This window comes from Myxine glutinosa, chromosome 3, assembly GCF_964187855.1.
Source record: "Myxine glutinosa chromosome 3, kmMyxGlut1.1, whole genome shotgun sequence".
Taxonomy (NCBI): Eukaryota; Metazoa; Chordata; class Myxini; order Myxiniformes; family Myxinidae; genus Myxine; species Myxine glutinosa.
Genome location: NC_136263.1, coordinates 190,651,816 through 190,679,355, shown reverse-complemented (window position 1 = coordinate 190,679,355; position 27,540 = coordinate 190,651,816). Strand labels below are relative to the sequence as shown.

The following is a 27,540-nucleotide window of genomic DNA, read 5'->3' as shown; positions in this document are numbered from 1 at the left end:
CATAGAACTAGAGAGTTCATAGAACACTGTCCCACACAGTCTTAAGAAAAAAGGAAATGGGTGTGGTCTGCATGCGGCGAATTTGATTGGTTGAGATGGCATGAAATAGCTTAATATTTTTAGAAGTCCTGATAAATAGATGGGTTTTGAGTGTTAAAAAGGCAATTTCTGTTCTGCAGTGTTCCAGTGTATAATTCAGTTGAAATAAAATAAATATTTTAAAGGTTGTATAAAAAAATTATTCCGGAAGTTTCCCCGCGATTGATGCAGCGTCTTTTACACCACCTTATTTAACATGTTATATTCGTTATTCGTGCTGGTTGTTTGTGTCTTTTATGACGTCCTTAAAAACCGTAGTTTCCTGTTTGGAATTATTTTCGATTTGGTTTGACTGCCAGATAAGCAGACAGAGTAAAAAAAAAAATACCCCACTACTCTCAGGAATTTGTTCAGGCTGCCGACAATAACTCACCTACCTTTTCTTACAGACGGGACGCCATGTTTAACGTCCATCCGAGGGGCGGCACACACATTGATACATCACTTTGTTTGCGAAACACCGGGATGACAGTTTATAGTTGAGCCGAGATTCAAACCCAGGCTAGACAGCTCTCAGAAGCAATTGTACATACCTCTAGGAGTCCAGGCTAACTGGCAGGATAGCCTGATATATATTGTTATATGTGCAATATATTGTTAATCAGTTGTCAAAATGTGCACAAATGTATGGATATTTTCACAAATGTATGTTTTATTGTATCAGAAATAGTCTCACACCCACCATTGTTGTGATTGCAATGACAATTTACAAATGGAATAAATCTTCCATCCACTTGATCGAGTTAAAATTCCCATCCACTTCATGAAAAAAAAAAATATATATATATATATATATTTTTTTTAATGCCTGAACAGGAAGATGAGCGACCGAAGGTTTAAAACTGGGAGGATTCCATCAAAAGTTCTTCCTGTTCTGATCAATATTCCCACAAGACTACAATACAAACAGGTCCTCAAAACAATTGCTAAACAAGACAAGGTAATTTACAGTCCAATGCAGACCTATGGATTTGTAGAGGTCAGTAGATCTGACAATGAGCAATCTATATTACAGGTGTGTGTGCACATGGGGAGGTGACGGACAGAGGTATTCACACATATGCGCACATGCAAACACACACACAGCAATTTCGGCCGAAACAATGCAGAAATCAAGAAATTGATCAAATCTCAAGAATGAAATGAAAAGTTATTGGAAGCTGAAGAACGCTGAAATTGTACCAGTGAGAGTTGAAGCAATGGGAATGATGAAGAAGAACCTCAAGGAGATCTTAAAAACCATCCCCGGGAATATTACTACAAAATACAAGAAAAGCAAGACAAAGTGATTTTAAACAAATCATTTATTATAAACAAGTTCAAATATAAAAAGCTACTGCAGTCACTGTTGTCACACATGTAAACATTATTCTTTGCGTGTCTGTTTTACCACGGGTTTACGATTTCAAAAGATGTAAAAAAAAAAAAACTCTCGATCCAAAATTTCAGGGAGATTCGATTGCAAATGTGAGTTGGTAAGAACTGAAGAGGATGTAATTTTAAAAAAAAGAACAAGTGTCAAATTTCTACCAAATGCACAAACAAGAACAGAAACCAAAAATAACAAGGTGAACAACTTGGGCAAGTGACAACAACCAATTTTGTGTATGTCAAATGAAACAAAAGTGGAAAAACAAACCGCTTGATAATCACCAAAGTATCCGTGGTCTCGGCAAGCAAAGTAAATTCCTCTTGGGAAGCAAACGGGTAGTATTTCCAATTTCACTTTCTTGCACCATTCATAGTATTTGTCGACGCGTGTGCAGACTGTGCGGGGCATCGTATTGTACACTTAGGATCAAATTGATGTCGAACGGTTTTTAATAAACGGCAAATAAATGTTCCCATCCGAGACGGTGAGGTGCATTATTTGGAGGTGAACGCACCGCTGTTCGTGACGCCACGTCGGTGGGTAAAGCCGATCCGTGGCAGGTACACGTGGGCATGCGCACATACAAATAAGCAGTTGCAAGTACTTAATTATCTCGAGGAAAAGCAATTAAAGAACTTTTCTTACATCAGGACAGAAATTCACTTGAACTGTCAAAGTATTCCAAGTGGGGTTGAGCGATGCCGGTGAACATAAACGTCAAATTAATCACCGAGTTGGTACATAACCCCACACTTATTGAACTACTATGAGTATTAAACAAACAAAAAAAAAAAAACACATTTTCAATGGATATCTTCAAAACTTCTAACTTGTATCCATCTGAAAAACAATAAGGAAAAAAAGAACAACAATAATCATTGGTCCACAGTAAGCACGGAACTTCATTTTGCAGTAAAAGCCACAAAAGCAGAACTGTTCACAAAATAAAATCTCGAAGGGGCGCACGTGCAAGTGATCCAAAGTTCTTAATCGCGCAGCCAAACTCCGAGACACAACATAGGACTGTTAGATGAGACAAACAGCCACTGAGCTTGGGGGAAATGCTGTCACTTCCCGGGGTACTCTGGGGACCAGCGACGTCACGACAATGGCGCCACCTTTCTCACCACACTCAGCGGGGGTATTTCCTCTGGGGGAGTTTCCACCTCCGCATGGATGCCAATATAATATCAAACATAGTATAAAACAGTATAAAAAGTATAAAACATAAGGACATTGCAAGGTCTTCCAGGAAAGAGGTTGGTATTTCTAAAAAGTGGATCTGGGGTGAAATTAGCGGGGCAGAAAAGTCAAGGTTTTGGACGGGGGAAGATAAGAGATGGTGGTGAACAGCTGTTTTAAAGACCTGGAGGGAGGAGTGGGATTGAAGAGAGTGGGGGAGTTTGTTCCAGAGGCGGGAGAAAAGAGGAATGAAAGAGTGAAGGTGAGCAGAGAGTCTTGATTTTGGCAATTTCACCTGAAGAGGGTTGCAGGTTGCAGACAAGATATCTCAAAAAAAGTTGTGGACGGATTCGGACGAAATTTGGCAGAGAGGTAGCGTATGTGACAAGGACGAAATGATTAGATTTTGGTGAAAATCCGGATTTGGAGCCGACTACAACAATTTTGTAAGTGATTCTTCACCATTGGGAGAAAGGGCCAAAAACGATACATAGCAGGATATCTCAAAAAGTTGTGGACGGATTTGGACGAAACCTCGTGGACCGGTTGGGTGTCTGACAAGGACAAATTGATTCGATATTGGTGAAGATCCGGATACGAGTGTTTTTTGTTTTTTGTAAATGATTCTTCACCATTGAGAGATGGGGTCAAGACGATATATATCATGATAGCTCAAAAAGGTATGGATGAATTTGGTCGAGTAGCTGAAACTTGCTGGACAGGTTGGGTGTGCGACAAGGACAAATTGATTCGATATTTGTGAAGATCCGGATGCGAGTGTTTTTTATTTTTTATAAGTGATTCTTCACCATTGAGAGATGGGGTCAAGACGATATATATCATGATAGCTCAAAAAGGTATGGATGAATTTGGTTGAGTAGATGAAACTTGGTGGACAGGTTGAGGAGATGGCAAGAACCAGCAGATTCCAATTTGGTTCAGGTCCGGATGCAGATCCGGCCCATCAGTGGGATACAAAATATAACCTGTTCAGTCTGGCAGAGGTATATATTCTAGAGTGCCGTTCTAGTATATTATGTATTTGTAGTACCATATCATTATTCGTGTTTATTTATATTAGGTTATCTGTATCAATTACAATACCGGTGTGTACCCCGGTTTAGAATAGGTACACCGTATCCCTGCGTGTCGTAAGAGGCGACTCAAAGGGTTGGCATCAGGAAGGGCATCCGGCCATAAAAACATTGCCTCAAAAATAGAACCATGCCAATTTGGAGAAGATTGTCGTGGGGACCGCAAGGCTAACCCCCGCTCTTGCATGGAAAATAGCCTTAAAATGCCTGTTGTTGTTGTTGTTGTTGTTGTTGTTGTATCAATTACAATGTTATTATCAAACTGCGTGGAACCAAATATTGCTATTCCCATTATTTTCCGTTAAATTTGCATCAGGTTTCAGCTGACACATGGTCCCACTGGAACATAACCGTGGGATCGAGGGTCCCGCTGGAACATAACCGTGGGATCGAGGGTTCCACTGTAATAACATATATGGATGGAAAACAACAATCGCAGTGTTTGGTGATTACGGGATCAATCACTGAGCAGTGACAGCAGAGTGACTAAGGCAGTCATATACCTTGGCATTGTAAGCATCCAACTCTGCATCCAATTCAGCAGCAGAAAGAAGATTTCGCGAATCTCTGCCTCGGCCACGACCACGACCCATACGACCTTCCATTCCTCGTGCCCCAAATCTCACTGGGCCAACGCTGCAACGATTGAAGTCATATAATGAGATCAATAAAAATAATAATCAATCAGGTTGCAGGTACTGTCTGAATGCTAAAGATTTGACTATTTAAATTTCGCACCGGAAATCAAAAACAATTTATTAAACAGAGTTCAACAGATAATCTGAAGCTATATAAATATAATTAATTTCCAAAACCTAATTAAGCAATAAATTTGAACATTTTTTTTTTCCTTTATCTCTTTACTTCTTATGTGCAGTATAGGAAACATGTTACCAAGGTCTTAATTAAATTTAGGGATGTCCTGTGTCATAAAAGAGGAAGTAGGTTGTTACAATAAATGTTTGACAGTCAGGGCATGTAAACCAGGTACACTGTTGCAAAGAAGTGATATTATAATTAGCTTACACACACACTCTCTCTCTCTCTCTCCCTTTGATTATGTTATTACTATTATTATTACCCACCAAATATATCATTACCTCCGCCACCAACGGTGGACGCAGGTTATATTTTCACCCATGTCTGTTTTCTTGTTTGTTTCTCTGTCTGTGAGCAGGATATCTCAAAGAATAGTGGACGGATTATGACAAAACTTGGTGGACGAGTTCGGTAGGTAACAAGAACAAGCCAATTAGATTTGTTTGAGGTCCGGATCCAGATCTGGCCTATCAGTAGGATACAAAACGTAAACTGTTCAGCCGGGTGGAGGTATGCGCTCTACAGAGTGCCACTCTAGAAATTAGCGACAATGTTTGGAATTTTTTTTGCCATTTAGTATTGGAATTAAGGGAAACCAATTATCACCCTAACTTAACCTTCACTTAATTATATATTAGATATATTTAAGTAAGCTTAACCACAAGGCGAAATACATGAGACTGGGAGATAAAGCGACGCAGCAGTCACTGAGCACTTGCCTTATTGTCGGTTATCTACTCGCAGGTGATGCGACGTCGCTTCTACACCGGCAGACAGCAGGCTATTGTGCTTAAAAATTTCGCAAGGTGCACTCCAGCACTGTACCTAAAGTTTTCAAACAACGTTCTATCGAAACGACGCAAATAGACTCGACATAAATCAGTGACTTACTGTACAATGAAACATTCAAAGCGGAAAGCCTAGCAGAAGCAATCCAACTGCATGTACATTTAAGGATCGATACAGCAAAACAGATGTCAGTGGCACATCATCAAAAGGAGATGAAGCTTGTGTGGACTATTAATTACAGTAAGGTAAGCATGGGGAGGATTATATATGGATGATATAAAAAAAACTGAATAAAAACAATTTACTTTCTCAAATTTACACAATCCTCCCCCACCCCATCATACCTGGTGCATTTGTAATACGTATATATTCCCCCAAGCATGAACATCAATATGAACAACGGGTCCTGTGCTAACCTGCACAACTGGCAGTGAAAACCAGACGTCCAGAAATATTTTCTGAAACAGTTTCTTTGGCAACAATTCCTTTCCATCTGTTTCCTGTTAACCATGTTGCTTGGTTATCTTCTTCATTTATCTCCAAGAACATCCACATTGCATTTGTGCAGGCCTGATTTTGCAAAGTCAGACATGGTCAAGAGAAATTGATATCGTCGCATGAACTTCAATTACTTGGCCACTTCATTCCAGTTTTATTTATTTTGTGATAGAGAACCAGGAGTATCATGCTGAGAACGCTTTCCTTTTTAGAAACCAGCAATCTTTGAACCCGTGTCAATAAAGAATGTACCTGACGAAAGGCGACTTGTGTTTCAGAAGATGAAGACAACAGGGGAATCAAAAGCAATCTTCTTGGCTAAAACAAGTCCTTACTACAAATGCAGACTCCTGTTCATCTTTTCCTTCCATTCGACGCGTTTCAAGCACTTGTATGGGAAATTGTCCAACGTCTCGGTCCTACTGTAGAAGCGGCAACCTCTGCAGGTTACGACGCTGGCTTTCCTTCAATCGGAGCATATTTCATCAGTCGCCATACAAAATATTGATGCTTGCAACACTTTTCTTGTCCCACCAAGCCGTGCTATTTGGAAAAAGATGCTTGAACAGTTCTGAACATATAAATCGCTTTCCAATCACCGTGAACCAAGAGTATATCAATTTGGTGTCAAGGATAGAGCTCTACCTGCAGATAAAAGAAAATAAAAGTCAAGAAAAACGTGCTGATGGCACCAACATGAGGATCCTCCAAATGTCCTTCCTGCAAAATAGATCAAACACAAACCAAAAGTTTATGACATATTCAAGAGCTCAGACAAACATTGTCCATAATGAGCAACCTTCACGTTTACAAAAAGTTACTAGTCATTAAAAAAGAAGAAGAATTGCCCAGCAACTCAAGGTGGAAGAACTAACGGGTGCATGAACCGACCAATATAATCAGGAAAGATTTGTTCAAGAAAAATGTCTGGTACAAGTTCATCCTCAATGCAGGTTGTGTGTTGAAATATGCTTCATTGACGAATCAGTACTGCATTATGAACTCTGCAACCTTTTGTCAATGTCAATAATAGCCTGAGCTTGTGGGCACCACCTCTGGAATCTTTATGGCAGCCAGTTATCTTCAGAAGGCACTTGCCAGCATAACTCGTGAGTAAAGATGATGAATTTCTTTCATTTGCATTCGGGTTTCAATGAGGCTGGTAAATAATGTCGCGGTCGGACCACTGTTAAAGTTCTTCACAACCCATCCCTTCGTTATATATGAATGGGGACAATGTGAGTCTCGTTCATCACGTCATTTCTCCATCATTCATAATGCTTCTTGCCAAGCCTCGTATTGCCAAGCTCCATGACATCAAATTGAAAGAGTCGGCAACTTTTGCAACTGTACAGCTTGGCAATGGGCAGTGGCTTGCTCCATCCCACCACTTGACTAGACGATGCCAAGTATTTTTCCCCCTAGTGCAAAACATACACAAAGATATAATCGCACATTGAAACAAGGATGTGCTCAATTAATATCCCTCACCACAAACATTTAGCTATCTTTCTCGAGCAAAACAATACGAACTAAAATAACCATTATGGTTACAATTTTATTGCTACCCACATATTACTCATGCATTGAGGTGAGTAAAATAAATTGTGGGGGAAAAATTAACCCGAGAAAAGAAAGTTTAGGAGAGCATGGGAGAATAGGATGGAGGTTAGGAGATTAGTGCAAGGGAAAGAAAGGAAGGTCAGTGCGTTGGACATGTCTAGGAGAGGATATTGTTTCACGATTCTTTTACACAATAGGCTAATCTATAAGAATGATAAAAGGCAGTGTCCGTCTGTCTGTCTGTCTCCTCCATAACTCCAAAACCATGAATCCTAGCGGCCCCCAAACTATGCATGCATACACCTGGACCTCCAACAGATTGCAATGATGAAAACTGGGTGTTTGGGTGTGTTATAACATCCTTTTTGAAGATGATTAATGAGGTGCTCAAAATAAAAAACCCGAAAAAGCCTTACCAAGATGGCGGCCCGCCATCTTGGCCAGCCCCCTGCCACTCGCTGGGTTCTTAAGCCACCATTTTGTTTCGGCCTATTCAAACGTGCCTTCCATTGGAAACACGATCGATTATCATTACATAATTGAAGCATATCATCAAAATCTGGATTCGGATATGAGGATTGGATCCTGTAGACTAAATAAATGTCCAAATCTGGAGTGAAATCCGACAAAATTTACCATATCTAGCGATTTTTATAACTAAGTGTATATATTCACTTATTTAAGCGAGGCTGTCATTGTCCTTCTGGGGTTAGTTTTCTATTTATTTAAATTAATATTTTTAAACTTGATTCATACTTCGATGGTATAGGGTGTCACTCCACTGTACCTGTGACCTGTTTTTAAAATTCCTCGGCCATTTCAACCAGAAGCAATCAGTTTGCTACCGCTAGCCAAGCCAGCCGTTCCTGATCACCCATTTCATTGGAGTGCTTGCTGGAGTGCTTAAGCTGCTTGGTGAGGGCTCTACAAATGAAGTCAGAAATGAACTCTACCAATGAATACCTGTGTACTTAATTAATTAGTCACAAGGCCAGGAAAGTTTGGGTGTGTTATAACACCCTTTTTGAATATGATTAACGAGGTGAACGCCATTCAGGCTGCTTTTGCAAGCCATGGCGTTACAGTAGACAGGGCTCGCTTTTTGTTTTTAGGTACCCATTTTTTTATTGACTAACATTTTTGTGTGATATACTAACCCTCCCCTCTCTTCCCCCCTCCCACTTCCCTCTCTCTCCACCCCCTCCTCTCTCTCCTCCTGCTCCCCCCTCTCCTCTCCTCCTCCCTCTCTTCATATTCCCATCAGGAAGCGATTCATTGTTACCTGGTAACGCCGGGTACTTTTTCTAGTTATTAATAACCAGAACGGCACTCATTAGAGCGCATGGTGCTCATTCTGAACAAAAATCCCATTGTTAAGTGCCCACGCTACTTTTGTGGTCCATATACCCGTATCATCCATGCACTCTTATGTCACACATGCTTTGCCATTACCCGTATCATCCATGCACTCTTATGACACACATGCCTTGCCATTATCCATAGCTTTATTGATTGACAATTATTCACATATTTAACAACCACTTTTGTGCACAGTAAGGCTAAATCGTGTTGATGAAGATGAATATGAAAAAAAAATCAAAACGATATTCCCCATGGCTAATTGATCACATGTATGAGGTTTTGCATCAATCTGTTAACCCATAAAGTGCTGGATTTACATGTTTGTTGGCCAGAAATGTTTTTTGTCATCAGATTTTCTCCACCAATTAGAAGCAAGCTTTCATAAGTTACCCAGGTATTATACGTTATAAGAAAGGTCATGATTCATTATTTGGGTTGACGTCAGTTTGCATTCACGTCTCGGCCACAATCGTGGTTAGTGACACGCTTAGTGGGTTAAGCGGTTTGGAGAAGAGGATTTTTTAGCCAAACCATGTGACCGATGACATCATAAATTTAATTCTTCACTCACATCGGGTCGTAGATCAGATAATATGAAGTTTCAGATTTTTCGGGTAATGATTTTGTTTCAAGTAATTATGGCTGGAATACCTCTTCACTGATGATGTCATTGCTGTCACCATATATGCCCCTGGGGACTTGATGACATATGCCAAGTTTCAAAAAAAAATTCGTTTTGCGGTTTTGGAGTTTCAGAGAAAATGATGTCCAAATTTTCTAATATTGCTGCCATACCATGTGACCTATGACATAAGAGTTATCAATAAAATATTCCCTCCTATGTTTAAAGTTTCGCATAAATAAGACCAGCAGTTGCAGAGAAAAAAATTTAAGCGAAAAAATAGACATAGACACACATACATACATATATATATATACACACACGCATGTTGCAATATTCGCGCAACCTCTTTCGGGTGAGACTAATAATGACAACATTAATAATTAGCCTCTTGTGTATAACAATCGTGAATCATCCTGAAAATAGTGAAAATATTATTATTATGACGTAGAACACAGAAAACACAAAAGAGCCTTATAGATAGGAATGATAAACTATACAGTAAACCCTCGTACAACACTGGGGTTAAGTTTGTGGAAAATTATGTGTTTGGTAAAACCATGTTGCGCAAGCTTAAGACCTTATGGGATAAATGGGGTAGGGGAACGCGGCCGCGGAACGTAATATACGGACAAATATTTTATACGTTTTTTTTGTTAATTAGATCCTCACAAGGAATACCTATTAAGTACATGAATATAAATTTGTAGGGTGGGAGCTCAATTGTTTGAGGCCGGGGATCATCGTCGCCACTGGACGGTTTGTGGCACAAGCTCGCTCGACCACAGCGCTATGCAGACTGAAAGCGCGGGTGGTAGAAGATGGCGGGAGACGTCACTTCTGTGCATGACGTAGTCATAGCTCCACATTCAAACCTGCATATAATCAAGTTTTATGCTCGTTCTGGAAATAAGCATCACATTTATACAAACAAATTTGCGTTGAAAAAACCCGTGTTGGAAGAGGGTTTACTGTCATTTGAACAGTGTACAGTGAGAAATCAGAAGAATTCATTATTTTTAGGATAGACAAAACAGTATATTGATGATGGAGACAAAAGAGGGATTAAGCGAGAAAGTTATTTCAGGTATTGTGCAATAAGGATGACCACAGGATAATGGGTAATCTAGAATTTGACTCCTTAAAGTCCAATTTGGTTTACATGAATTAAAAGTGGAGCAAACACGACAGATCACAGCAACAACACAAGTGACCAAAAGATGCGTTTGTAGAATCAAAATTGCCAAATTGTACTCGTACTACCAAGATTATTGTTCAACGTGAAGGCAAACATACCGTCTTGATGCTGCGGTTGCAAACTCAATGCTCATTGCTCTGCCTGAAAAAAAAAAAAAAAAAAAAAAACGTTATTATTATTCTTCTTCTACCCTTCTTCCCTTTATAGTCTAATACCATAGGCAACAAGACTAGAGTTGGTTCCATTTTTTTCAACGGCGTCTTCGGCGGCCATTTTGAATTTCAAAATGGCCGCCATATTTTGGACTTTTGTACATATCTTTTTACATCAAATACTTTGATTGACGATTTTTCTGACATTTCTATAATTCCTTGTACAGAAAATCCACTAGAACACTTTTATCCAGTCAACAAAAATTCTTTGTGAAATATCAGCTATCTTGAAATTCAAAATGGCCGCCATTTGAACTTATTTTCTATGTTTCAGTTGCACAAACACGCAATCCCACGATAAGTGAATCTAATAATGGAATTGTATTGTCATGCTATGCCAAAGTAGTGTTAATGTCACTATCAAGAAAAACTGCAACCCAAAGGAAGGGAATATTGGCCATCTTGAATTTCAAAATGGCTGCCAAATTTTGTAAGGTAGCTACTGTCTTTAAAATATAAAATAACGTTGTGTAGTCTACCTGTGTATAGACCGATTCGATAAGGACGATCGGGCCCCCTCGCCGATAGCCGGCGCACTTGCGTCCGCCATTACTGGGGGGCGTCCCGATCCAAACTTAACTCCAGCTGTCTGCGCCAGCACAACTATCATTGCGATCGTACATGAAAAGTGTCCGTGATAATCGTTCTCAAGTGTTTCTCTATACGTGTGGAGCGGTCGTGGACACCTGGCACCTGAAGGCACATGATAAAAACGCCGTTTTCGGCGATATCGCCGGGCGCCGCAGGCGCACGGCCATGCCGCCCTGAAGGCACCTGGCACCTGGGGGTACCCGGTTTCCACTTCCACCTGCACCAAACCTATTTTGTTAGCAACCGCGTACCCTATGCTACGCCATGCTGAGCCCCCTTCCGAGCCCCCTTCCAAAAATTAGCAGAAGAACATATGATCATGAAGGAGAAACTTCACATGTACTCAAAGCATGATCATGATATTGAGGCATGGCTCTCCAAAGCAGCTTTACATTTGCGGAATGAAATAAAGGAAGCCAAAAATGAACAGCCTTGGCCACCTTGCCCAAATTAACTAGATGACAAATATGTGGACATCCCATCATCACTCAAAGCGTTTCTAACAAAATTGTTAACTGGTGAAACAAAGAGCTCAAGTAGCACAACTTGTGTTCAGAGATTGGTGTGGTCATTCGCTCAAGATCTCATATATGGAACAACTTCAGGCAAAGTAAAGACATCAAAGCACATATTATTGCCTTGGACAGTAAAATCACTGACTGGTAATGTCGAGATCATAAAGATTCTGAACCGTCTAGGTCATGGGATATCATATTCTACATTGTTGGAAATAGACACAGCTTTGTGTCTGCAGAAATTGCAAACACAACCAGAAAATGATATTGTGCTGCCATCAAATATCTATCCTGGGGTTCCTACTGTGTTAGCATACGACAACATTGACAGGCAGGAGGAAACCCTCAGTGGAGGAGGGACATCACATCGAGTTAATGGGATTGTTGTACAACCACAAGTATTAACAGCCCATCTCCCCACAAACAGAGAAGGAATGCAGAAGGACAGAAGATGCTCCATTCCTCCTAAACCCTTTGTCACCCAATTACAACTGTGGCGACAGAAGAAGTCCTCCAGCAATCACACCACTTCAGCCTGACGAGGCACAAATGGCAGAAGTCAAAACTGCTAAGTATAAAAACATCGCTATAAAAACATAAAAACATTATAAAAAACACCACCCTGTGAAGACTGCCTTCACCAACATGCCTTGAGAGCCAACTATCAAAGTGCCATATGGCAACGTAGCCTGGTAGCAGATCCAGATGTACCAGATCCCCAGGACAACCATGGATGGACTGCAAGAGACGATGGCACACTTGATGTTCTGTGGATGACTGGCTCTCCTGCACCTCTGGTCATCATGGAATTCATATCCTGCACATGCCGGCGTGTTTGTCAGCTACCAAACTGCCAGTGTCTGTCTAATAGACTAAAGTGCACAATTGAGTGCAAACTTCAAGACTGTATCAACATGATGGATGCTGATGAAGATGATCCAGACCAGAAAACCAGTGATGCTGAAGATCTTGATGATGATGAGGATGTTGACTAAACATCAAACCTACACACTGTACAAGTATATTTGAATGCCTTATGAACATACATTGACAAGTGTAACTTGGCCACTCAAACAATTAAGATTTTAAATGTAGATGATCATGTACATGTACAGGTACGATGTTTACAAGTCAGCTTTCTGTTTGACATGTGAAACTGTGGACTTTCTTGTTTACATGGATTTATGATGCTTAATTGTGTAATAAATACATGAATTTGTGACTTGTAAAGTTATGTTTTGTGTCCTATTTGAGATATTAGAGTGTGTTATCAAGCGCACATCTCCAAGCCGTTGCTTTCAAATCTTGATTGACAGTATGTCTGTTCGACAGCAATTTGCCAAAAAAAGCTACAAGCTATAGTGGTCCAGCAAAGTTACTTGAAAAGGACCGATTAATAGGCTTTAATAAAAGTATATTTTTTATCTGGTACCTCTGGTTGGTACCGATTGGCTATAATCTGGGGGTCCAGCCCATGACTGGTAATTTCAGGCAAAGTAATGCAAGCTTCACAAGCCGAATGAAGCGGACGCCCCCCAGCTATGGCGGCGTCTATAGAGGGCGCCCGTCCATTGAACCCTCCGTCGGATCGGTCTATACTAACCTCTTCAGACAATAATGCAATACATTTTGATAACGGTCAAGCAAAAGTCCATTTGTACCAAGTAAAAGTCCATTTGTAGACATTTCAATTTTGTTTGTAGCAATGTCACAATATCTGCATCTAGTTATCATCATCAGGGTTTTCCTCAACTTGATGCTCCCTAACACCAGTGTTAGCACATTCCTCGTCCGCTCCACATTCACACATCTCCGTGCATGTAAGATTGTTATGCCTACAGGTATATCTTCTTGAACATTTGCTTATTCCACAGCCGCACCTGACAAGCTCAACTACTGATTCAGGTGCTATAGGAACAGCTGACAGGAGAGGAAATGGAATGTTATCTGCAGCATATGACCAGCCCAGCTTGAAAGGGTCTGGAATATCTGGATCTTCCACAAGGTCTTGGTTCCAAATATATGCTTCCAAGTGAGCCCTGAGAATATGCTGATAACAGGCACCAGCAGTTGGAGGGATTTTGTCTATCCCCCCAGATTGGTTCTTGAAACGTTTCCATCTGAGTTTTCCAGCTGTTTTGGACAAGTCCCTTTTGGTGCTCATCAGCCGACACAGGAACTGCTCACATCCCGAGATAACACCTGCAGATGGCATCTCTTCAGTACCAAGTTGAGCCAATGCAGTGAGTTCATCTGGTGTTGCTTCATTAAATGCCTTGAAGGCAGATTTTTTGCCTTTACTTCTTATGTGCCCACATGTGTCGCACCCTGTCATACTATGAAACCCGGGAAGTGCTGCAGCTTTTGATGGACCAAGACTGTCATATATTGGTTTCAGCAACACTTTTCTTCTCTTGTCACCTGTTCCCATAAGCATGGTTGTCTGAGGACCAAGAATTGGGAGTCTCCGTAGAGCAAGTACCATAACATCTGTGTCCTGGCTCATAATATGCACATTCTTTCCAGCTGCAGAGACCGCAGCTGCATGTAAAATAATTAAGGTGTCTGCTTCTTCTTGTGTACTGACGCCTGTTGATGGCTGAACATCTTCAATGTTACTTCTTACATGCAGATGTGTCACCGTGGCCACTGGAATCTTCAGCTGCATGACTTTGTCTGCCAGGAAGACTGTGAGGGAATCTTTAGTTTCATTGTTAGCCAGAAATAGCTTTGGGTCATTGATAGGGGTTGTGTCAACAACAATGTAACCCATCGCCGATGATTGGCGCCCTAACTTGCGATGTCTGATGATATCCTTGATTGAGTTCTGTCTTACGTAATTATCAAAGATCACACGGCAACCTTCATAGTTTTTGCATCTACTTTATATTGTCTTAACAAAGGCATCTCCCATATCTTTGCAGGTTTTTGGTGACATTGCAGACATTACTTCATGAACAACTGACATGCCATAAACAACCAAGAAAGTGTTCAAATGTGAATCAGTTGTCACCTCTCTGTTGGCTTTCTCTTCTGTTGCCAAGCTTTCTAACACATGTATCAGATCACTTTTACTGTCTGAAGTTATCAGCGAGCCGTCAGTTTTCATCAGAGTTGAATTGACGGCTGTGAACTCGTAATTGGAGATAACGTCTTGAAGGTCGATTTCGCGACTTGACTTTGCTATCATTAGCAATCTGGCAAAGAGTGTGTTTGTTGCTTTCAATTCGACTTCCCCCTTGGTACCTTTCAGTTTGAGGGTTTTGCACATGTCGTCCCAGTTGAGATACTCACATCACCTAAGTGTACTTTCCAAGTCTTGTTCCCACTCTTATTGACAATTGCTGTCAACTGTGAGCCCCTATTGGCACTAGAACAAGGACAGAGAACTTCATCAGTATCTTTCTGGCAAAAGAAACATTTATCTCTTAAAAATAAGTCAGCTTGGCTTTGAGATCTTGTGACTGTTGACACAGTTGCTGCTGATGTTGAAGGCGCCACTAGGTTTTGAGAATACGACAGTCGTCCCCTCTTGCGGTTCGTAAGATTTGAAATCTTCTTTGATGCACAATATTTACTAAAGTTTACTTCATCACGTTTGATATGAGCACGATTTGTCACTGACTTGTAACACTACATGTGCATGTCACTACATGTGCCATGTAGCCCTTTTCTCTTTAAGTACCACTGCAGACACATCACGTAGTCTCTTACTAGCTGACACAAAGCTTAAGTTTCCAAGTTGTGCTCTTTTGTGCACGTTGCTGAGAAATGTTTCATATAACACACATTTGAAGTTGGCATGATTAATGTCAACCAAGAGTTCTGGAGTTCTCTCTTGGCAGAACACACAAAGTTCGTAACTTGTACATTGATTTTTCTGCGGGGGCTCTTCAAAAGATGACATCATGGAAGAGTGATTCCACAAACTTGATAAATGCCTGTGAATACCTGTAAAATAAAAAGATTTAAAAGATTACTCAAATTTCATATTTTGTCATTGTAATTGTTGTTACCTATGTGTAGTTTAAGTTGTATTTCATAACTTTGTAGCTAAAAGTACCTTTTGTGCAGCGCTTAGATCTTTTAGGTTAAGCGCTTTATAAATCCGAACTCTTATGTTAAGATAGTAAGAAAATAATATAAGACATCACTGCACCATGCATGATGTATGATGAACCTAAAAGTTTCAAAAGAGCAATGACCTAAATCAATTTTGAAGTGCAATAACATGAAGTTGAATTACAGATAAGTGCAATATCATTAAGTGCAACCGAACACATGTGCAATATTCATAAAGTGCAATAACCTTTTCGACAACGAGAGGAGTAGGCCTATATGATTCAGCATTTTCAGCAAAACGTAATGCCACAAGAGGTAGAAAAGTAATCGAATATAAAGCAAACATTTGTATGTTAATATAAAATTTGTCAAAAATTATTAATTAATTAATAATCAAATATTATTAAAGAAAAACTTACATAAATTGGAACAGCAAATTTGTAAGACACCGTACTCCATCAACATGTTCAGTATGTACAGGCATGACAACAAATCTCTACTGTAATGCAAAACGCACAACTTGCGCGTGTTTTAGTTGCGCGCACGCTGCACGTATATGCTTTAAATGCATATTTAACAACGCTAGCGCCTGTGCAAAGACACAGAAAGACTTGGATCAAAATATTATTAATATTTCTAAGACAAATACGCATTAAAAACTTACGTTTTGGATGTTATCAAGTTTTTAGTAAAAATTAGCAATGGCGGCCATTTTGAATCTCTGTTGACCAAACTTATAGATCATTGATTTATCTCATGAAGTTTTTAGTTGTTTTAGTGGATTCCTCACAAACATACGTGGTGGAAATCATAGAAAAAAGCATAACTTGTTGTGCTTTAGGTGCAAATACTTCTTGAAAAATTCAAAATATGGTGGCCATTTCGAAATTCAAAATGGCCGCCGAAGGCGCCATTGAAAAAAATGGAACTAACTCCAGTTTTGTTTGTTAGGGTGTAGGGAAGGTAAAAAACATTGGTTCCACTAGTATAGCAAATTTTGCACGCACGTCAAATAATTCTACATAACACCATGTACTATTATGTGGAGTGTGGCCAGAATATCTACTATAAAAAGCCATGTGTAATGGAATTCATTCAAAAGGATGAGGGTTCAAAAAAGCTGCATGTGCCAGCAAAATATAAACAACAAACCCCAAGAAAAACCCATGTGCATTCGTTCGTAATGCAGACGTGTCATAGCAGGCATCACGTAACAGGAAAGTTCTTTAAATGCAAAACCTAGGAACAATGGAGTCTGTGTATACCAGGTTGAAGCCTTGTGAAGGGTCATAATTATTATTAAAGTAATCTTGCCAGGTTCTATAGAAAAGGTTTTGTATAAAACAAGAAAGTGCAATCAGAGATTGCAGACCCTCGCCAGGACATGTTTTTAGTGGTTTTTAAGGCTTTTGTGTTAAACTAAATATGGCGGCCGAATCATGTGACCGATGACGTCATCATTTTTTCCCCTCCACCAATTTATCCATAGACGACGCTCAAGGAATTTCATCGTGATTGGATGAAGTTTTGTACTTGTCGAATTATGACGTCATTATGGAGGCACCTTGGAGGCACCGATGACATCAACATTAACATATTGTTACGGACCGCGGAGGACGGCTCTCCCGTTAGCAAGGGGTGATTAGCCCCCTGTCCTGTTAAGCTGGCCGTCTCCCCGGTCCTGGTACTTGTAACGCTATCCCGCGGGATGGAACGGATCAGGGTTATGGGTCCAGGGTCTATCCCGAATACCTTTATCCGTCCCTCCGCAGACTAGGGAGACAAGTACCGCTCGAACCCCGGTTTGGATGGTCTAGTTAGTTGCCGAGCGGTTTTTAGCAACCTGAGGTTCGAGTCATTAGCCTTCACTAAACCCGATCCTGAACGTTGGCCGAATTGCGCCACGTACACTCAATATGGAAACCTCTAAAGCGACCGAAAGAGCATGAAGAAGTAAAGACAAAGTAGGGAATAACAAGATTTATTACTATTTATACACACTAAGCAGAAGGAAAAGAAAGATGATTTATAAGGCAATTGAAGGAGCAGGAGACATAGTGCCTTGATTAGCTTATATATATGGCAGTCTTAATTAATACCCCAAGACAACATGAAAGACGGACAAACGGGCACACTTACACGGGGGAAATGATGGCAGGAATCACTGGAGGGAGGAGAAGGTCCAAGCCGATGGCAGGGCAGGAAGGTCCGGGCAATTCCACACCGTCGAGGTCCACGTTCCGTGCTCGAAGCGAACAGCAGCTGGCAGCTCCGCGTCTCCACAACCGGCAATAGGGCCTAGAGGGTCTCGGCGTATTGCTCAGTATCAGCACCCCCTCACGTCTCGTTCTCTCTTGGCTGCTTTAGCTGGATCGCGCATCTGCCGCACCTCTCTCTCAATCTTCTTCGGACCTCAATCTTCTCCAAAAAGCTCATCTGCCGTGGGGAGCGTCGCGCTGCGGGTTATATAGGCCCCGCCCTTCAACCTTTGCGAACCTCCCCTGGTGTTCTCTCTCCGCCCTCTCAAGCCAAACCCCTCGTTCTGGATTGGATGAGCGGGGCCGACTTACTCCTCCCCTCTATGACGAGGTGGAGACCCGCCTTTCTTCTTCGTCGTTACCTCGTGCGTAATGGAGTCAAATACAGCAAAGTGGACGGGAGATGAAAATGCAGCAAAGTGGCTAAAGAGTCAATTGCAGCAAACCTGGCAAACCTGGCACTTGGAAGCTGCCATGGGGCATCGGAGGGGCCTACTCTTATTTAATTCGGTGCAATGAAGAGTCAAACTATTGGGAAACACATCCTTAACCTACAGAGAATAAGGGACTAACTATTTAAAAGGATATATGGTGTCCTGTGTGTAGGTTTATGGAATTAACTAAGAGGACGAGCTTCGACCTTTCTTTACATTACGGAGGGTGACAGTTACACACAACAAAACCATACTTCTCAAATTCGTTACACTTCTCAAATTCGTTACACTTCTCAAATTCGTTACAATATGTTATTCCCCATGGAGAGTTCTTTGAATTGAGCCATGCCTCATTTGTTTTCTATGCAGCACTTTCGGAGATATGAAGGTGCAAAGTTTTTTGTTTTTTTCCAAAATGGCGCCTGTAACACGTGACCTATGACGTCATAATTATCATTAAAAAAAAATTATACAGGAGGATTTGCACCTATCGTACAAAAAATTCCTGTCAATCAGACCAATGGCTGCAGAGAAAATTATATTTATACTGTGCGGACAAACAGACAGACTCAAATGCAATTCCCCTCTCCTCTGGCGAGGGTAACTAGGTGGGGTACATGAGACAAATACATGAGACTACGCCGGATTTGACTACAGACAAACACAGCCACTGAATTTGGGGAGCGTGGCACACCTTAACAAGGAATTGTGGATGACGGAGTCATCGTATGTGACATTCCTTTTCTTGTTGGTCAGCAGGGCAATTGGGGAGTAATTTTTGCCTCCCCGTGGATGTCAACCCACAGATTTTGGCCGTATGCTATCCTCTAAATGCTGAACGTCAAACAAGGAAGCACAAGGTACCATTTTTAAAGTCTTTGGTATGTCTCGGCCTGAGTCAGAATCAAACGATCGACCACCCAGACTCATAGAGGACAATCTAACTATTATGCCAGACAATGGTAAAATGCCACATTCCCAAAAAAAAATTATTTCTCCTTTAATAAATTCTTAACCTCATCTCTTTCATCTCCAACCTCCAAGTACATAGTCACATTTGATTTTGTCTTTGAGGAAACCTTCTTCTTTAGAAGAAACCCCATGCACAGCTGGTGTTTTTGTGAACCTTAACATATATGCATGTATATATGTAAACGCATATACATATATATATATATGTATACACACACATGTATACATACACTCTCCACCATAAAAAAACTGAATATGTAGAATTGATAATGTAATTGTTGAAGGACTGTTCCAGCATTCATTACAAGCGCATTTTTGGCACAAGGAATGTGCAGAACACCTGATTGCAAGTGTCCATGTGACGTAATTGCCTCATGCGATAATCCTTGAGCACGTGCAACTCATGCACTCTTAGGTTTTTGGAGAGGACACAAAGCGTTCCGAATAAATTCATAACAGACTTTCCAAGACATCAGCGTGTGGATCATCCAAAGAACACCAATTCTTTAACTAGAGTGAAGTCGATGATGCGCAAATCCCCACGTTTCCCACCCAGAGCAAAGTTAAAAGACGGCAAAAAGGTTCCATCAGGAATGACCCAATATCACATTTTGAGTTTAAGAAAATTTCCATTTGACCCCTGTGATCCTAAGTCCTCAACCCCTGGGATCATGAGAACCCGGGGGTTAAATCCAAATAAATCATTACATATTGTCAAGTCCGTAGCCGATGAACACCAGCCTTGGAAGGATAGCCGGATGGTCTTTAATTTCCGAAGCAAATTGGCAAATAATGGCGGTTGTTTTTATGGCGCGCGCGGGACCGAAGGCGGCGAGGTGCTTACCTGAAGGAAGCACACGGGTTGATTCCCGAAACCCACTAACAAAGAAACACACACGACAAATAAAAATGCAACACAATAATTTAACGAAAATAAATGCAATACGAAAGTGGTGAAATAAAGGGTGAAATAAAACTAAGATTCTACTTTGAGACGTCTCCATTCAGACACAAAACAGGGGAATGATAAAATAAAATACATTGTTTTGTTGAGTCGGCCGGTACTCAACTCTGGTCCAAAAGGTGTTGAGGGGCTTGTTGGTCGTTGCCGCTGGTGTAGCCACTTGCGCAGGAAGCGCTTTGACTATGGCGCCGAATCCTCGCATCAAAAATAACCAGGCGTGAAGCAAACAGTCAAATGGCCCTTCCTCGCTTCCACCGCCGAACGCACCATGGCTCCAGCTCCAGCTCCTCCGAAAAGCACCACAGTCCAACAACACCCCCTCCTCCAATGTTGCAAAGGTTCCACAAAAGCTCCGGAAAGTCTCCTCACAAGCGCACCCGAGACAAAAGCGACCGCCAGACAAAAGCCAGACAGAGAGAGAACAAAGGCTCAGAGAGAGAGAGAGAGAGAGAGAGAGAGAGAGACTCTTCTTCTCCCTCCTCTCAAACTTTCTCGATGATGTCACCCCGACCAATGGCCGAGCTCCATTGAAACACCCCATGTCCTCTCAACCAATGACGAAGCTCGGGGGTGGTCTATCGGTTACATTCCTTTGGGAGGTGGGGCTCAGTTGTTGATCAAGAATGTTTGGCTTCTGTCGGCAATTATGCTGGTTATGGACGGTCGTTGTTATTGTTGTTGTTGTAACGAGGGTTTTTATGGCCGGCCTTGTTACAATTGTAAAAACACAGGGAAAAACCACCGAGGGCAATCACATACTGGGGGAGAACTAATCTTAACCCCTAACTAAATTGAAACATAGCTTCACCCCTCGTGTGAAGACACATATACAACCTTAAGCTCCAGTTTCCCTACTTAATACATCGAGATGTCTCCTACACGTCCACGGTCCATGCTACACCTATACGATCCATGCTACACCTATACGATCCTGCCTCCACTATGGTATTTCATCATCTACACAAAAAACGTAACAATATTTAATGCGTTCCCCAATGTTGAATCCATATAAAAAGTTTCATTTAAGAATGTTTTAAAATGTGCCCATAAGAGCATTTTCGGTATTTGATCTTTTGACCTCACCCCAGGTGGGCAAAAATTATACAGCTCTTGCACCTTCATGTCATGTGGTGATCGATCAAAGCTACCAAGTTTGGTGAATTTCTGCACAACTGTTTAAGAGGAGATAGTGTGACGGTCGGCCAGATTACAATATCCCTCCGCTTTTCTGGAAAAGCGTGGGGATAATTAGAATGGCACTCGGTAGAGCGCGTACCTCCGCCAGGCTGAACAGTTTACATTTTGTATACTGGTAGAACACTACTTGCATCTTGGAGTAGAGAGGGACGGCCCTCCGAATGGCATCATATCACATGAATATGAATGAATGATCGTTTTAAGGCCATTTTTTTCCCCGCTAAAGCGGGGGTTAGCCTTGCGGGCCCCATGACAATCATGGTTCCCTGTTTGAGGCAATGTTTTTATGGCCGGATGCCCTTCCTGACGCCAACCCTTGGTCACGCTCTTACGATGCGCAGGGATACAGTGTACCTATTCTAAATCGGGGTACACACCGTGATCATTCATCCCAGCAAGCTGGTACTCAATTTGCCGACCTCGGAAGGATGACAGGCTGAGTCAAGCCCCCTGGCGTTAATTCAGCGATCGACCGGGATTCAAACCCAGGATCCTAGGATCCCAAGCCGGCACCCTAACCGCTAAGCCAACACCAGGCTCAAATATCACAGATTGATGAAATAAAGGTTCTTTACAATGTTCATTTTATTCTGACAGGGCACTGTATTTGAGGTCTGTGCAAATGGATCAAATTAAATGGCGAAGTAGTAAAAATTAAGCAAAAGACTCGATGGCAGAAAGGTTTCAGCAAAATCCCACCATCCAGAGGTACACCATTGTACTCTTTCTGTGCACGCACTGCGTCACTGCTGCTCTGGAAGTTCACGTGAGCCAAGCCGAGGCTACGTCCACTGCGATCATAGCGCACCGCTACGCGTACCAGAGAACCAAACTCAGAAAAGAGTTCCTGTATAAAACATTGCGGTAAACAAACAAAAGTGCAAACTGAAACGTAAAAAGTTTTCCATTTATAAACTAAAAATCCTCAAAAGCGTCTCAGTATCCCGTACCTTCAGATCATCGTCGGACACTCCATAATCGAGGTTCGACACGATGAGCTTGGACGTTTCCCCGGCCGTTCTGGTCTCACCAACCCGTCCGCCGAGACGTCTTCCTCTGAGTCGCAACCCAACCAAGCTCTCTTCAAACTTGTCATGTTGCCATTTATCTGGAATATCTTCCGGCTGATGAAGGTAAATAGTTGATAACAGCAAATTTCATTCATGCATAATTCAAAGCAACCTCTCCAACACAACTGTGTAGTTATACAGGTCAAGTTACAAAAAGGTACATACGTAGGCGGATAATTCCAACAAAAGGTGAAAATTTTGAAAGGGGGTGTAGACTTTCTATAGGCACTGTATATATGCAGACACACACACACACACACACACACACACACACACACACACACACACACACACACACACACACACACACACACACACACACACACACACACACACACACACACACACACACACACACACACACACGGAGGTGGCTACTTCGAGACCGGGTACAACTCCGTTCCATCAGTGGGATACAAAACAAACTGTTCATCAGCCTGGCGGAGCCGAGGTATGTGCTCTACCGAGTTCCGTTCTAGTTTTTATGTGTGTATATTACCTGTGCCACTGAAGGTGCACGGAAGGGTTATGTTGTCACCCATGTTTGTCCGTCGGCTGTGAGCAGGATATCTCACAAATATATGGACGGATTCTGACAAAATGTGGTGGGCAGGTTGGATGTGTGACAAGGATGAAATGATTTGATTTTGGTGAAGATCCAGATACGAGAATTTTAAAGTGATTCTTCACCATTGAGGGATAGGGTCAAAAACGATATATATATATATATATATATATATAATCTAATTAGCCGTAATTTGTGTGTTCGGCATGTTTCTCATGGTTTAGGGAGCGTGACTACGTCTTTTGAAACGTACCTTTTAAACCTTTAGACTGCTGAGACCCCTTGACCCTATAGATATTTCGATCAGTTAGACCTTTTAAGACCCTTTTGACATTTTAAACCATGTAGACCCTATGTAACCCTTTTCGACCCTACTATTGGAACACACCTTTTAGGCCTTTGGAATTCTTAAAGATAACTGTAGACGCTTTGGACCCCTTAGATCCTTGTTGGACCTTTACACCCTTTAGACACCTTAGACCAGAGGTTCCCAAACCCAGGGTCACAACCTCAGCTTGGGTCGCAAGGGTCTTCTGATGGGTTGCGGATGACTGTGAGGTAGCACCTGTGCCCTCTTTCTCAAAGAGCGTTCATCTATTCATTTTTCTCAGCTCTTTTCCAGAGCATTTGCCAAGGGCCACCTACCTGCATTATGGGAAGTTGCTGACGTTGCCCCCAATTGGTTGGTCTATACATCTTAAAATGCAAGATTCCAATGAGAGAGTTCATAGAACACCTTACCACGCACAGTCTTGAGATCAAGGGACATGCGCAGGGTCTGTGAGCAGCAAATTTGATTGGTCGCGATGACGTAAAACGCTGTAAAAAATTGTCCAAGTCCTGCTGAACAGGTTTTTCAAAGTGTCAAAAAGGTGATCTGTGTTCTAGTGTTCAAGTATATAATTAAATTGAAATAAAATAAAGATTTTAAAGGTTGCAAAAAAGAATTCACAAGTTTACCGCCGTTCATGCAGCGTCTCGTACACCGCTTCAACAAGTTTAATTAGTTATTCGTACCTGTTCTTTGGTCCTTTATGATGTCGTTAAAAACAATATGTTTCCTGTTTGAAATGATTTTCAATTTTGTTTTACTGCCAGACAGACATACTTCATTTCACTCCTCTCGGCGCATTTGCGATCAGGACAAATTCAGAGCCAAAGTACTGATAAACTACAGGTTAATTTTCCGATTTGTGTTCAAAAGATATCATTCAATTCAAATTAAGTTGTTCCTGGATCATGAACAGACGTTTGTGAACAGAAAAGACAGACAGACAGACAGACAGACATTAAATTGCTTAACCCCCGGTTTTTCTGCACAAGTGCAAGGTAATGAAAAGGAAGGCCTTATACAGGGCCTTAAGGGCAGGCAAAATAAGTAGCACCAGTCCGCAGTGGGATGCAATACACCATATTCTGTATGGAGTCTTTAAACACCATTAGAAGCTGAAGGATGCCTTGCTGCTGCAGACAATAGAGGTGGTGGCGAGCTTTGGAAGCCAATCCGGAGACGTGATTTTCCCAAGAGAGGTTATAGCCGATAGTGAAGCCCAGAAGCTCCTGAGACTATATTTCTCCACGATTCTGTGCTGAGGAATAAATTGTGGGATTTGCTTGGCAGTTCTTGAGTGACAAATTGAGAATATGGGTGTTTCTTGCACTAAAATACATGCTCCAGGTAGATTAGCAGTAGCTTTTCTTCTCCAGTTTGGTAGAGGGATGATAACATCACCTGCTTGGCGTATAGATGCAGATCTATCCTGGCACAGAGCAGAGTCATCTGGAAAATTATAAAATCGATCATTCCAATGACAAAGGCATGTTGATGTATATCAAGAATACGACTGGTACCAGAGCGCTACCTTGAGGGAGAGCAGCCTCTAAAGCTACAGCATTGGATGGTATTTGATTCATTCAAAGTAACCAGCGACTTGTTAGCACACAGGGAATGATGGCCAGTTGAGGAGGGAACTCCTGATACCATTCGCTGACAGTTTGGAAACCGGGATGAGATGCCGGACTATAAGGGTGGCAAGTCCATCTGGAGAAAGCGGTCAGGCCTATCCATTCATTGCCAACACAGAAGCCTGTGCAATGTGGAACAATCTGGGTGGAAGCCAAACTAATGTTCAGGTTCAGGTGACAAGAGTTATACAAAAGAAGATTCTTGATTTCTGCTACTTTCTGCTACTGCAATGATCGATTTGATTACTTTGCTTAACTGTTGGGTGGAAAGCCAGCTGGTCTGGAGTTGACGTAGAGTTTGGGCACCATTCTTGTGAATTTCGGAAAACGTCATAGACTTCCCATGATGCAGACACAGGTGGTCCTCAGCAAATGACCTGGAAAAGAGCAGAGAAAGACGAATCTAGATGAACGGTCTTTGAATGTTAGGGCACAGATGCCTCCTGAGCCAGTCACGTGGTGGAGTATAAGGGCACAGGTGCCACGTGAGCAAGTCACGTGGTGGAGTATTAGGGCACAGGTGCCACGTGAGCCAGTCACGTCGTGGAGTATTAGGGCACAGGTGCCACGTGAGCCAGTCACGTGGTGGAGTATTAGGGCACAGGTGCCACGTGAGCCAGTCACGTGGTGGAGTATTAGGGCACAGGTGCCACGTGAGCCAGTCATATGGTGGAGTATTAGGGCACAGGTGCCTCCTGAGACAGTCACGTGGTGGAGTATTAGGGCACAGGTGCCACGTGAGCCAGTCACATGGTGGAGTATGAGGGCACAGGTGCCACGTGAGCCGGTCACGTGTTGGAGTATTAGGGCACAGGTGCCACGTGAGCCGGTCACGTGTTGGAGTATTAGGGCACAGGTGCCACGTGAGCCAGTCACATGGTGGAGTATTAGGGCACAGGTGCCACGTGAGCCAGTCACATGGTGGAGTATTAGGGCACAGGTGCCACGTGAGCCAGTCACATGGTGGAGTATTAGGGCACAGGTGCCACCTGAGCCAGTCACGTGGTGGAGTATTAGGGCACAGGTGCCACGTGAGCCAGTCACGTGGTGGAGTATTAGGGCACAGGTGCCACGTGAGCCAGTCACATGGTGGAGTATGAGGGCACAGGTGCCACGTGAGCCAGTCACGTGGTGGAGTATTAGGGCACAGGTGCCACGTGAGCCGATCACGTGGTGGAGTATGAGGGCACAGGTGCCACGTGAGCAAGTCACGTGGTGGAGTATTGGGGCACAGGTGCTTCTTGAGCCAGTCACGTGGTGGAGTTGAGCTGTTAGGAATTTCTCCACCTTGGCACGAGAGAAGTGCACATGTTGTGGGATGGTTCCAGTGACGTGGTGAAAACAGCTCAATCTCCATCTTTCCCCTCCAAGAAAATATGGACAACAAAAAGGATTAGAAATTCAAGAAAAAGAGAAAAATCCTCGTTATTCGGTCTTTTATGGCAATAAGTGTTACAATCGTTTTTAAAAGGTTAATGCACACAACATAATGTTTATCCGTTGGTGGTTTTCCCTCCCGTCGGTGAAATATTGCGAATGACGGTGGCGCCTCCCCGAGCACATCTATGAGCATTCAAACTGGAAGAGTTTAAAGGATGGGGATTCCGTGCAGTGACGTCATAACCTCAACGATGGAGATGACGTGTGAGCATCGAGAGGGGACACACAGACACACAGACAGACGGACGGACAGTGAGTCAGGTCAGAGGGCCCGACACGAGATCCCTCGCCTCGTCATGAGCCGTACCTTGCTGTACGGAGCAGGCCTCGGCACGCCTCGGCGCCTCCTGCCCGCACGCCCACGACTGGGCCGATCCCCTCCGTCCTGGGTCTGTTTGATTATGTCATCCAGTGACATGTCTATCTTGTCCGCCATTGAAAAATAACAAAACTCAGATTATCGAGGGTACAGCGGGGCAACGGAACTGGAGGGCGCGGGGACAAGATGGGAGATAATTGGCCTTAGTTGTTTTTCTTCTTCCTTTCTTTTCGTGTCGTTCTCAACAGCTTTTGGCAGTCATTTAACAAGTAAATATGGATAAAACTATTAAAACTATATCATATAATGGAAATACAGTTCAACGGAAGAGGTAACTAAAAAATATTAAATATCGCGAGACTTTTACCATAACATCGC

The 27,540-nt window shown here is 42.2% G+C and overlaps 1 protein-coding gene across 4 annotated transcripts; it reads right to left on the bottom strand.

The window, feature by feature from the left end:
• Positions 1–729: 729 nt before the first annotated feature.
• Positions 730–27,540, bottom strand: LOC137422949 (aly/REF export factor 2). Of its 4 annotated transcripts, none has more exons than XM_068109632.2 (6): positions 27,151–27,540; positions 22,754–22,927; positions 22,503–22,650; positions 10,697–10,739; positions 4,251–4,383; positions 730–2,311 (listed from the first exon to the last, which is right to left on the bottom strand). In XM_068109632.2, exons 1-6 carry the CDS (start codon positions 27,277–27,279, stop codon positions 2,297–2,299), a joined length of 642 nt encoding a protein of 213 aa, XP_067965733.1. In that variant the 5' UTR covers positions 27,280–27,540; the 3' UTR covers positions 730–2,296. The 4 variants fall into 4 exon arrangements, with proteins under 4 accessions (XP_067965733.1, XP_067965734.1, XP_067965732.1 ...); XM_068109633.2 differs by having other exon boundaries at positions 730–1,356; positions 27,151–27,396; XM_068109631.2 differs by having other exon boundaries at positions 1,386–1,866; positions 27,151–27,399.

Coding starts and splice junctions, on each gene's coding strand:
- LOC137422949 (XM_068109631.2), bottom strand. CDS start 27,279: ATGGCGGACAAGATAGACATGTCACTGGATGACATAATCAAACAGACC. Junction 22,928..27,150: donor GGCCTGCTCCGTACAGCAAG/GTACGGCTCATG, acceptor TACCTTCATCAG/CCGGAAGATATTCCAGATAA. Junction 1,867..4,250: donor TGGATGCTTACAATGCCAAG/GTATATGACTGC, acceptor TGCCCCGCACAG/TCTGCACACGCGTCGACAAA.